The sequence below is a fragment of the Gavialis gangeticus genome, unplaced genomic scaffold (assembly GCF_001723915.1).
Source record: "Gavialis gangeticus isolate Ggan-Ray unplaced genomic scaffold, GavGan_comp1, whole genome shotgun sequence".
Lineage (NCBI taxonomy): Eukaryota > Metazoa > Chordata > Crocodylia > Gavialidae > Gavialis > Gavialis gangeticus.
The window spans coordinates 39,471,303-39,483,704 of record NW_017728994.1 but is presented as its reverse complement, the minus strand read 5'-3'; the positions used below and the strand labels follow the sequence as shown (position 1 = coordinate 39,483,704).

Below are 12,402 nucleotides of genomic sequence, written 5' to 3'. Positions count from 1 at the left end.
GCTGCACAGCCAGGGTGGGGCGCGGGACTGAGCTGCATGGGATGTGGCTCCCACAGCTATGTGTACCCTGGGAGGGCATGGGGGGGGTGTGCCTCCATATCTACGTGCAGGGTAGGACAGGCTGGGGGCTGGGCCGGGCTGCACTTGGGGCGGCTGGTGGTAGTGCTTGAAGACAAGTTTGGGGGGGCTACAGCAAATTCTGGGTTGGCTGCAGCCCCTCCCATAGCCCCCCTTCCCGCACACGGCATTTATCAGCCACATTAGGTCTGCGTACCCCCTAGGACCTTTTTAAGTACCCCTAGCACTACATGTACCCCAGCTGACAGCCACTGCCCTATGTTACTGTTATTGTTGCGACTAGTTTGTATAGTTAACTTTAAACGAGTAAGTTTAGGTATACTAGCAGTGCAATTGTGAAAGAATGAAACTCTGCACAGACTACAAAATCCACTAGAAAAATATTCAGACAAGTGCTAAACTCTGCTACTGCTGCTACAATCCTAGTGTCTGGCCTAGTTAGTTTAAATCTAGTACATGTATACCTATCCAAGCTGCAGTTCTGATCCCTTCCTTAGAATAGCATCTTCTAGGTATGTCCATTAGGGGTGTGTGAAACAGGCCTTATTCAATTTGAATTCTGCTCAAATCAGGGACAGTGATTCAATTTGTTGATTTGGATACCTGCCCTGATTTGATATGGCTGAATCTGAAGATTCAATGCTGATTCGGAGAATCGGGGATTCAGCTATAGACACAGCTTTAAATGTTTTTTCTACATGCCTTGAGGTACTAGGCGTGGCTCATGAGAACTGTGATGGTGGGGTGGATGGAGCATCCCACAGGAGTATGGCTGGGACCCCCATGTGATTGGTGGGAAATCTGGAACTGGACTGGTCTGTCTCTGAGTGCACAGGGGGGCCCCCTGCACCCCCCAGCTTGGCGATCAGCTTCAGGGGGACCCCAGGGCCCCCCCCAGACCCAGGAGAAGACACCAGTTGCCAAGCTGGGAGGAGTGTGTGTGTGGGGGGGCCCTGGTCCACTCCCTGGCAGACCCGGAAGTGGATTAGAAGTGCTTCTGGGCCACTTCTGGGTCTGCTGCTGACCGCGCTGGGGACCCCTCCCTCACTCCTGTGGGATGCTCCATCTGCCCCACCATCTCAGCATTCATGAACTGCTTGGTACCTTGAGGTATGCAGAGAAACATTTAAAGCTGCGTCTACATCTGAATCTCTGAATCTTTCTGAATCTCTCTGAATCGATTTGGAAGGTTCCGATTCGATTCAGGGAGATTAAAGGGTCTCCTGATTTGATTTGGATTTGGAGATTTGACCACCAAATCGGGCCGAATCTCCGCCAAATTGAATCAGTGAATGCAGCTGTCCACAGCCCTAATGTCTATTTCTTTGACAGTTTTTTAAGTGTGTCGCCCGGCCTGGACCCGGGATCGGGCCCCCTGCAGCGCTTCGGGTTGACATTCACTCGCAGAGGGCTCCCCGGGCCCAGGCCAGCCGCCCCTCACCGAGGTCGCTGGGCACCGACCCCAGGACCCCGCACACCTGCTGGGGTCCTCCCAGCCGCCCCCAGCCTGCCCAGGTCTGGGGCAGGTCAGCGGGATGAAGCCACAATTGTGCGTGGGCTCCTGGAACTCTCGCGTGGCCTGGCCTGCTGGCTCAGTTCCCTTACAGAGCTCTGGGTTGACATTTGCTCACAGAGGGTTTCCCAGACCCCTGCCACCTCGGCCCAGGCTAGCCGCCCCTCGCTGGGGTTGCTGGGCATCGACCCCAGGGCCCTGCATGCCTGCCGGGGCCCGCTGAGCCGCCCCCAGCCTGCCCGGCTCCAGGGCAGGTCAGCGGGACGAAGCCGGAATTGTGCCCCGGCTCCTGGAACTCTCGCGCGGCCTGGCCTGTTGGCGTGGTCCCCCTCCGGAGCTCTGGGTTGACATTCGCTCATGGAGGGCTTCCCAGGCCCCTGCCGCCTCGGCCCGGGCCAGCCGCCTGCCTCAGGGGTCCGTAAACACTCGCCCCTATATATCTCCGCAAAAGTTTCCTAGAAATATTGTGGATGTGGCACCCGGCCCCGTCACCGGGACAAACCACCAAAAATGTCCACCCTCCTAGATCGAAGGGTTGGACACCACGTTCAAAAATGACCCCTTACGGACTTCCAGGAGGAGGTCTGGCACAATGTCAACCCCATGTATTCCTATGGGGACTTGCAGGCACATTGTCAACCCAATGTATTCCTATGGGAATTTTCCTCTTCTGTCCTGTTTGCCAAGTTCCTTCCATTCTCTTTTTATGCATCATATAATCTGCTGAGCATGGTTTTGTTTAATAATTCTGTTTTGATAACTCTTCAATATGACATTTTGCCTACTGGACCAATGCACATCCTGCCCAGCCTACATCATACACCATAAGGGCCAGGGTCATGTATTTCCAGTACAGCTGATCTGGTGGGAGTTTGCATGCTACTGGCACAGCCCAGGCAGCAGAGGTGTGGGGCCTCTGGCACAGCCTGTGTGGCAAGGGGATCCCAGGGCACTGTCCCTGAAGCATCTGGCCCCCAGCTGTGCCAAAGTTATCATTTCAAGAAACTCTGATTCTAGTTTTCTAGATTGACTATCCAGTTCTGTGTGATGGCTGACTTTAAAACTATAGCAGTAAAATATCTATTTTGAATATAATTTTTACTCAATTTAAGCAATTAATAGATTACCATGTTTACTTTATTCTAAGATGAAGTTTGTTTCCTCCATTTAACATGGGGGGGGGAAGCCCCTCATTTTAGAAATGAGTATGAGGGCAGTGGGAGGGGCAGGCAGCTACTGTGGCTTGGATCTCAGCCTCTACCCAGAGCTGGGCCTTTAGCACAGCTGCTGCCTGCCTCCCTACATCTGCTGCCTCTTCATGCTGCATCTCTCCACTGTAGCCTCTTCCCCCTTTGCCATGTAGCTTCTGCACCCCTGCCTGCTTCTCATTCTCCACCCTTACCCTTGCTCCATGCCAGCAGGCTCTGTCCAAATTGTAACCTGGGACACTGAGTCTGGCCGCAACTGAGCTCCATAGCAGTAGTGTGCAGCTTGAATGACTGCTACAGGGGCTAGGCTAGAGCCATGCTCCATGCCCCAAGCTAGAACAGGGACAGTAGCCTGCCAACAGGGATCACAAGAGTGGGGAGGGCAGAGGCCGGTGGGGGGAGGGAGAGCAGAGGCTGAGAAGGGAGCGGAGGCAGGAGGGGAGAAAGAGGAGAGAGTAGAGAGGGAAGGTGCAAGACTATAGGGGGACTGGTAGGTGTCAGAGGTGGCAGAGGCAGGCACAAGTACCTGCTTCCCCACTGCTTGCCCCCCTGCAGCGGTGGGAGGATGAATTAAAGATGACCCTGCAATAATTACATTCTATATATGGAAAATTATAATAAATGTATACATTTTCTATTTATAGAATCTAATTATTGAGGTATCATCTTAAATTCCTGGTCATCTTAGATTTGAGTGAATACAATATATTAAGTGTATGTTTTGTTATAGGCTGCCATGATTTCAAATTCAATTTAAAATAGGCTTATTTTTAAAAATAAAATTAATAAAAAGGAAAATTTAAATAAAAACTTATTTTTTAAAAATTTATTTGAAATCATGGATGGTTATCTGTCCTGATATATCTAGTTTTTCTTCTGTACTTTGCTTTCCTATCTCTTTTGTTGCACCCATGGTAGCAACCTTGGCATAGGTTTTTCTGTATTCCTTTCCATTGCCATGTCTTTCTACAAAAAAGGGCATAATTTCTGAGCTTTTCCAAAAAGGCATCACATATACTCAGATCTCCTGTCAAGGCTCACTTATCTCATGATTTCTCATGAAGTAATGAACTAATAAAGGTAAAGTTGAAAGGCATTTAACCTTTGTTTGTGTCTTTAGATTGATGAAGGTTCTTCATGATTACACATGACTTAACATCACAGGAGCATCTGGAAGCAAAAAATAAAACTAATCATGCTAGATTTTTATTCTGAAAATGAAAATTATCCATTTACTTTTAAAATGAGAACATCAGTTTAAACCTGACTTTTTCTATCCCTAGATATGTCATTCTGTTCTGGTTATAAGTAAGAAAACCCAAGAACAATTATACATTTATATATATAAAGAAGGATTCCCTCTTTTCTTTTTGCTTGCATGTTATACGTTTTGTATATTTCGCTAGTTCAGTTATTTTCCCTGTTCTCATAGCTTTCTCATACTTCTGTACTAAAACTATTTTTAACTTGAGGTCATCAGGTCATTAGATTTTAATCTGACCACACTTTATTTTCTGTGGTCTCGTTGCATGCTATGAATTCTCTTTAATGGATTTTTTTTGTTTGTTTTTTTCTGCAGAGAAATAACCTCTTGGATCTTATGTGGTGAGATGCATCTTTGGGATGGATTATCATTTCAAACACGTTTTCTGTCTACCAAGTGGCAACAGGATATACCCTGCATATGACAGAGAGAAAATTTTGAATGTCTGTATTGCACTACAAAACTGCTTTAAGAACATCTAAATTTCATGCCAGTAATCTACATGCCAGGAAAACTTTGTAGCCTGTTAATAACATACATGCTTTTTATTGTTAAGAAAAAGGATTTTTTAAATGTGTTTGTTTTCATTCAGCACTGACTTTCTACACTGAAATCATGAAGATCAGTGAAGAAAAACAGAAGAGTCTCTAAAGCCTATGTGTCAAGATGACCTCTGAGGAAAAGGCAGCTTCTGTGCTTGTGTCTGTGGTACAGGGTAAAGTGATATCTGCTCAGTCAGCTGGAGATGAAAATAGTGAAAATGCTTTGGACACCAGTGTTATAAAAAGACATATTGCTAGTCAAGGAAGGCAGACTACACGCAGTCTCTCGTACTTGCACAGACTTGAAGAAGAAAATCTTCGGGGCTCACTGCCCAAAATTTTTTCTTTGGCAAATGAAAAAATGACTGATAACAGAAGCAATGAAAACTTCTGGGAGAGAAATGCATGCATCCCAGGTTCAGTGGAGTTTCTTAATATTAACTGTAACATTATAGAGAAAAGCAAGAACAGTATTCCATGTAACCAGTTATATAAATCATGTGATTCTTTAGTAGGGGAAGACATGTGCTTGGAAACTGGAATTTCTACTTCACTGGAAAGAACTATGTTTGCTGAAATTCAGTTGAAAATGGATGGACCTTCAGTAGAGATGAAGTCATTAAGAAACCAGTCAATAGTAAATAAAAGTGACACAGATGATGCTGATGATGTAGCAGTTTTCCACTTTCACTATGCTAATGAAAGAAATATATCAAGAGCTCTGTGTGCATTGCATGACAGCTTCATTTTGGATGACCACTTACAGCCAGTAGATCTTGGCAAAGATCACATGAGTGATTCTGCAAGTTGTACTTGTAAGTTAATGGAATTGGCAAGTAATTCTAAATATAAAAATGGACAAATGCTTTGTGGTAACTTTGACCCTTTAAAAGATAAGTATTTATGTTTAGAAAGAGCACGAAAAGTTAAAGTGGCATGTTCAGATCACAGTTTCTGTGGAAATAACTTTACTGGAAGAATGCTCTCAAAGCCTTTTCTGAGTCATTTTGAAGATTGTAGTGATGACTGTGATGAAGAGTTGGAGGAAGATTTCTTTAGAAATAAAAAGGAGCGTTCTACCTTACTAATAAGACGGTTTTGTAAAAATGATAAGGAAATTAAAAAATCAGTGTATACTGGAACAAGGGCAATTGTTAGGACTTTACCCTCCGGGCACTTAGGAGCTATTGCTTGGAATTTTGTTGAACAGAGGAGAAACAGCAATGGTTTGAAGCATTGTAGGAGTACAACGGAACGTTTAACAATAGTTCAAGCCTTAATAAGACAGAAATTTAATTCCCATCTTGTGAAATCCATATGGTGTGAGGTAAGCTATTTTCATGTTATTTTTTTTCCTTCTATAATCGTATTCTGTTCCTGATGATCTGTTATTTAACAAAACTTTTACATGTTTTATTCATGCGGCTCTTGAAGTGTATATTGGAAACTACCTGATACAGAAAGCTCTGAAAAAAATTGTTATAACACTACTATTACTAATGCAAGAACAAATTTTAATTGAGTAGCACTGAGATGTATTTTATACATACTAGTTTTCTCTCTCGTCCTAAGAAGCTCTATTATTGCTTAAAAATTGTCATAAAAATTGCTAATTCAGGAGTGAATTAAAAGGATAAACCTTTTATTTGTGTTTAAAGGTTTTTGTTTTAAATGAACCATTGATATTCTTAATATCTTAAAAACATGAAAAGATAGTATATAATTTTGATGTATTAATATTGATTTATACATTGATAACTTCCAAAGTTTGAATTGATAGAGAATGATGTTATGACAATACAGTGAAGAAATACAGGTTGGATCAAAAGGTATCTCATGTTAGGGTTTCCTTTTGCTTTAAAAAAGTTAAATATTTAACCTGCATTATCAACATTTATAGACTGATTCTACAGATATAAATAATACTTATTTTTATGATTTACATCATGACAGTTGCGTATTACACATTGACGTGATATAATTGTCCTAACTTAGGTTCTCTTGAGTAAATAATTCCATGCATATTTAAAGCCTCAAAATGTTGATGTCAAAGTGATGTCCCATGTACCAGATTATTTTGAATAAAAACACAAAGTGCTTCTAAATCTTTAAAATTCTCCTGTTCCATGACAGTAAGAATGGAATGAGACGTTACCCTTGATGATGGAATTTATAAAAAATAGCTGTTTTTCATACTGACAAAATAGCAATTTAGCATTACACTGCTTTTCTTTGGCATCAGGTGCAAGCAGCCTCTTATGTTATATTTGTAGGATATTTTGTTTTAACTTTACAACTATATGCTTGCCATAACACTTAAAACAGTTGTACACAAGCATGCTTTAAGAGCTTGTAAATTAACTTGTACTTTATTGATGAGGGCATTACACTGGTCTGTTTAGCATAGGCTGTTTTCATACCATTTAATTTGCAGTATTTTGTAACTTGGAAAATATATCAAAGGTGTAAGAACTTTTATGAAATGTATTTTCCATTTTGAAGTTCTTCCTGACTCTCCTGTTTGCCTAGACAGCTGTCATTTTAACATTCATTTTGGATAACTGATTCTGGCAGAATGTCAGAAAGCAATGTGAGCAAGAACAGCAAGTGTATCTGAAGATTTGTGGAACCCTGCAACCAGACACAGGCAGAACCATGACTACTCAAAAGATAAACAATAAACTCTTGGTAATTCACCTATGGGATAATTTGTCACTAAGATTTAATTCTTTCCTTTTCCAGTTTCTTACTAGTGTTCTTCTCCCCATTTCCCATATATATCTACCTTCCAACTTATATATGTCTATACATTGATATCTATAGATATGTATATCTATAGATCGGGGACAGGCAATTATTTTGAGTGGAGGGCCGCTTAATGAGTTTTGATGAGCTGTCGAGGGGGCACTAGAAGACATGACAGCAGTGCTGTCCAAAGGCCAGCTGTGCAGGCATGGCTCACTGGCAGCTGGCCCAAAAGTACAGGAGGCTCTGCTGCAGTGCCCATACCACAGCCAAGGTGGCTGTGCAGTCCCTGTCCAGGTCTGGCAGGTGTGCAGCCATGAAGCGGCATGTTGTCACAGGTGACAGCAGGTCACAGCCAGGCAGCAGCCCCCACTGCCAGACTGCTGCAGTGGGTAGAGTGTGCAGGGGCCACTCTAGTTTAGGGCTGCTTCAGCAGTTCAGTTGGCACAAGGAGCTAGTGTCCCCAGATACCAACTGGCCAGGCCTCATAAGCTCCTGTTTATTTGCATCTTCCAGAGACTGTGGGACTTAAGGCCCACCTAGTTAACTAATAGCCCCCAGTGTGTGGGGCCAGAGTTTGAAAGATACAACTGATACTTTTTAAATTTTTTTTGGTGAGACAACTAAGGAAGAAAAGGGTAGGAGTGACGTGGGGGGTCAAATGATGTGGGATGTCAAAGGTTCAAAAATTGAAAAGAAGTTCTCTGGAGGGGTACACCTAGCAGAGCCCCTTCCTACCCGCCCGGGTCACACCCACTGGTCCTCAAAGGCATCCAAGGAGCCGGTGGATGCTGCCCACTGGTGCTCTACCTGGAAACATGCACGGACAAGTGAGAGGAAAGTGGCCCTGCTGTCTCTGGGCACCTTCCCGAGCAGAGCCTCCTTCCTGGTCAAGTACAGGGCCTACTTGGCCAGGGCCAGAAGGAGGTTGATCAGGAGGTCCCGGGACTTGGTGGGGCTGTGGATGGGGTGACCAAAAACAAAAAGGTGGGGGGTGAAATTCAACTAGAACCTCAGAAAGTGGTTACGGAAGTGGAGGGGCTGCAGCCTCAAGTGCAGCCTGGTGCACTCGAGGTACATCAGCTCCTTTTCCATCTCTGTTGTTTCCAACTGATGAGCTACCTCCTAGTCTAGAGCAGGTAACTAAAGGCTGGCCAAACATGTTTTTTATTGGAAAGGCAAAGATGTAGAAATGTTTGCATTTATTTCTAAAAATAGAAACACCCTAGGCACCACCCCAAAACTTAAACCTTTTTGCTGAAGTTCTTCTCAAATAAAAGAATCTTACAGTACTTCTGGAAAATGTCCAGACTTGGACTCTGATGAAGCACAAGGGGAAGGAAGTTCCAGAGCTGAGGAGTGACTACAGAGCCAAGTCAACTTGTTGCACAGATGGTATTTTATGTGGTTGTTCTCAGCTAACCTTAGGAATCACAAAAGAACATGGAGAAGGCAGTCCTGTAGTTATTCAGGGTCTTATAGGTCAAAACCAGCATCATGAATTATACCCAGAAAGCTATTGGAAGCCAGTGCAGACTAGAATACTGGAGTAATGTGCACCTAGTGTGGGTGTCCTCCCTCTCCGTAAACTGAGAAGGTAATCTGCCACATTCTGCACCACTTGCAGCATCCAGACAGTCCTCAAAGTCAGCCTGACATAGAGCACATTGCCCTAGTCTAGCCTTAGCATTAGGAGAGCATGAATGATGGTGGCAACATCTGAATCTAAAAGAAATGTTCACAGCCTTCTCACTATTTGGAGTTAGTGAAAAGAGTTCCTAACTGTTGCAGCTTCCAAGGACAGTTCTTCTAGTTTTGCTGCTACAGGTTCACCAATGAGTAAAAGGAAACAAATAGAAATCAAATATCTTTTTTTTTACCGTCAGTTGGCTGGCCAGTTCAACTGACAGGGGATAAATCTCAGGGTACACAAATCCAAAGCTTTCCTGAAAACATATACCCTTATCTGTACATTATTTTTTGACTCACACAATCACAGGCCAACATATTGATGCATACAGCTAAATATTTCTTTTTCTTGCATATCAGTGCATTACCATTTCAATCCATTTTCCACATTCTTGGACTGTCTGGTCAACTTCCAAGTTACTGAGGAAGTTGCACCTTGACTGAGAATATTTACAGTCAGTCCTAACCATTTAACGTTTGGATATCTCCCACTCCTTCCAGGATATTCAACACATCCTCATTACATTCACAGGGTGGTTTTGACCATCCTAAGGCAATCGATACTAACCACTGATGCAACCTGAGAATCTAGATGCAGTAAAGGATTCAGGATCACCTCAAGGCTGTAAACATGAGTGACAAGGGGAGGCTGCATCTCACTGGTGATGTGTGTCCCACATGACTTTCTTGTAAGTAAATTGGATAAATGTGGGCTAAATAAAATTACTAAAATGTGGATATTGTTTCAATCACTGTGGGCAAGGGTCATCATAAATGGATAAATGTCAAAATTTTGAGTGGGGTTCCACAGGGGGTTGTCTTGGCTCCAGTGTTACTTAACATTTTTATTAAGAATTTTGATGCTGAAATAGAACTTCCTGAGCAAATTTTCAGACAACATAGAACTGGGAAGGATTGCAAATACATTGGAGGATAGGAATGGAATTCAGAAGGCTCTAGAGAAATTGGAAATCTGGGCTAGAGACAACAGGATAAGTTCAGTGAAATGAATTGCAAGGTGCTACATTTGGGAAGAATAATCAAAAGCACAAATACAGAATGGGAGGAAAGTAGCTGGATGGCAGCATTGCTGATGTTGGAATTTTGGTGGATCACAGACTCAGCAAGAATCAGCAGTGTGATGTAGTTTTAAAAAATCAAATGCAGTTTGGGCACTAACTCCAGCTAGTGAGAACTGGAGTATTAGATGTAAGACACGGAAGCTGAGTGCCACTATACATCTAGAATGCTTCATTCAGTTCCTGGCTCCACATTTAAAAAAAGACATGAATGGGTTAGAGAGGGTCCAGGGGCAGGTGACAAAAATGATCAAGGGGTTGAAAGGCAAGCTGTGTGAGGAAAGGCTGAGAGAACTAGGCATGTTTAGCACTGAATAAGGTAGGGATGTGATATCAGTCTTGAAATATCTCAAAGGTTGCTGCCATAAAGCAGGAGAAAAACTTTTCTTCCTTGCTGCAGAGGGTAGGATGCAAAGCAATGGCTTCAAATTACAGCAAAGTATATTTAGATTGGATATCAGGAAAAACTTCCTATCAGAATAGTAAGGTGTGGAATAGATTGCCCAGGAAAGTTGTGGAATCTCCTTCATTGGAGATTTTCAAGAAGATGTTGGATAGGTATTGGTTAGAAATGATTTAGGAGGAGCATTTTTGCATTTGTGCAGGGGGTTGCACCAGGTGAGTTCCCTTCCAACCCAATGATTCTGTGAATAACAGGGTACAATTTCCCCTTAAAGAACATCAGCACCCTCCCTCCTGAAGGGGGCATTGGCAGCCCACACCAGCAATGGCCCCAATTTCTCTCAGCTGGCTCTTCCAAGCCAGGATGGGTATGGGTTCAGTTCACAAGGGATGCCCACATATCCCTGAGCACATTCCCTGGGCCAGTGGGTGACAGCAAGTGAAACTGATGTAAACTTGATGAGACCAGATTTCCCCAAAACCAAACTCTGACTGTTCAGCTGAACTAGCAGTTCCTAAGCTGTTTCAGATACGAGTGATTTTGTTATTACTAAGTGCTGTAGTGCCTGACTTCTGAGAACCTGATTACAATAGCAGAAATGTTAGCCCTGAGTCCAGATTCTTTAGGTCTGTGGGTTCCTTTGAGGATTAGAACTGAGAGATTGGAGAGAGAGTGGTTGTTTTGTGAGAAATGTACTCCCACAGAGAATTGGGTATTTTTGTCTTTGATACATTTTCGGTGTGTGTTCATTCTGGTATGCAATTGTTGTTTGGTTTCTCCTATCTAGTTTCCATCAGGGCATTCAGTGCACTGGATGAGATGTATTACATTTGTGGAGATGCAGGTGTAAGATCCAGGTGCGGCGATGGTTCTGTTGCGGGATGTAGTTATTGTGGAAGCGGTGGAGATTTGTTGGCAGGTTTTACACTTTTGTCAAGGAATGGTCTGGATTCATTTGGTGTGCTTTGGTCTGCAGGAAGTTTGCTTCTGGTGATGAGGTTGGAAAGGTTTGGTGACTCTTTAAAAGCAAGGATTGGTGGTTCTGAAAAGAACTCTTTTGGAATTTACCATCCAGCACAAGGTGGCAAAGGCCTGCAGCAAGGCAGCAGCCCTAGATTTCAGGAGGGTGGACTTCAATGAGCTAAGGAGAATAATCCGGGAGGCACTGAGGTCCTGGAGGGGAGGGGAGCCAGGTGTCCAAGAAGAGTGGTCGCTCCTTAAGGAGACGATCCTCCAAGCCCAAAGGGAGGTAATCCCAACACGGATCAAAGGGAGCAGGAGAGTGCAAAAGACCCCATGGCTCACCAGAAGCATTTGAGAATGCCTTCTAGCTAAAAGGGAGGTGTACACCCAATGGAAGGGAAGGGTCATCACCAGGGAGGACTATGCTGTGGTTGCTTGGGGATGCAGGGGGGCAGTCAGAAAGGCCAAGGCAGAGATGGAACTGGGACTAGCTTCCTGGATCAAGGACAACAAGAAGTCCTTTTTTAAATACATAGGGGGCAAAAAGAAGGTTCCGGGTAACGTGGGGCCCCTGCAAAACACGCTAGGAAATTTGGTCATCACATCAGATGACAAAGCTAACATATTTAACAATTTCTTTGCCTCCATTTTCCTGAGCAGGGACCAGATCAGCGCCCCCAATGGGCCCCCCTCAGACTCCAGGGGAGGCGCACCTAGGCCAAGGGTCAGTGAGGAACTAGTCAGGGAACTTCTGGAGGGACTGGATGCCTTTAAATCAGCTGGTCTGGACGATCTCCACCCCAGAGTGCTGAGGGAATTAGCTGAGGTCATTGCAGGACCCCTGGCATGGCTTTACAAGCACTCGTGGTGCTCTGGTGTGGTGCCAGAGGACTGGAAGAGGGCCAACATGGTTCCCAT

General features: G+C 43.9%; 1 protein-coding gene across 1 annotated transcript in view; it reads left to right on the top strand.

Annotated features, from left to right (window-relative positions):
* Window positions 1–4,379: 4,379 nt before the first annotated feature.
* The window catches only part of PLCE1 (phospholipase C epsilon 1), a 386,628-nt gene continuing 378,605 nt past the window's right edge, over window positions 4,380–12,402 (top strand). Inside the window, exon 1 of the mRNA XM_019502605.1 lies at window positions 4,380–5,932. Within this exon, the coding sequence (XP_019358150.1) occupies window positions 4,730–5,932 (1,203 nt within the window). The 5' untranslated portion in view covers window positions 4,380–4,729. The remainder of the gene's footprint in view (window positions 5,933–12,402) is intronic.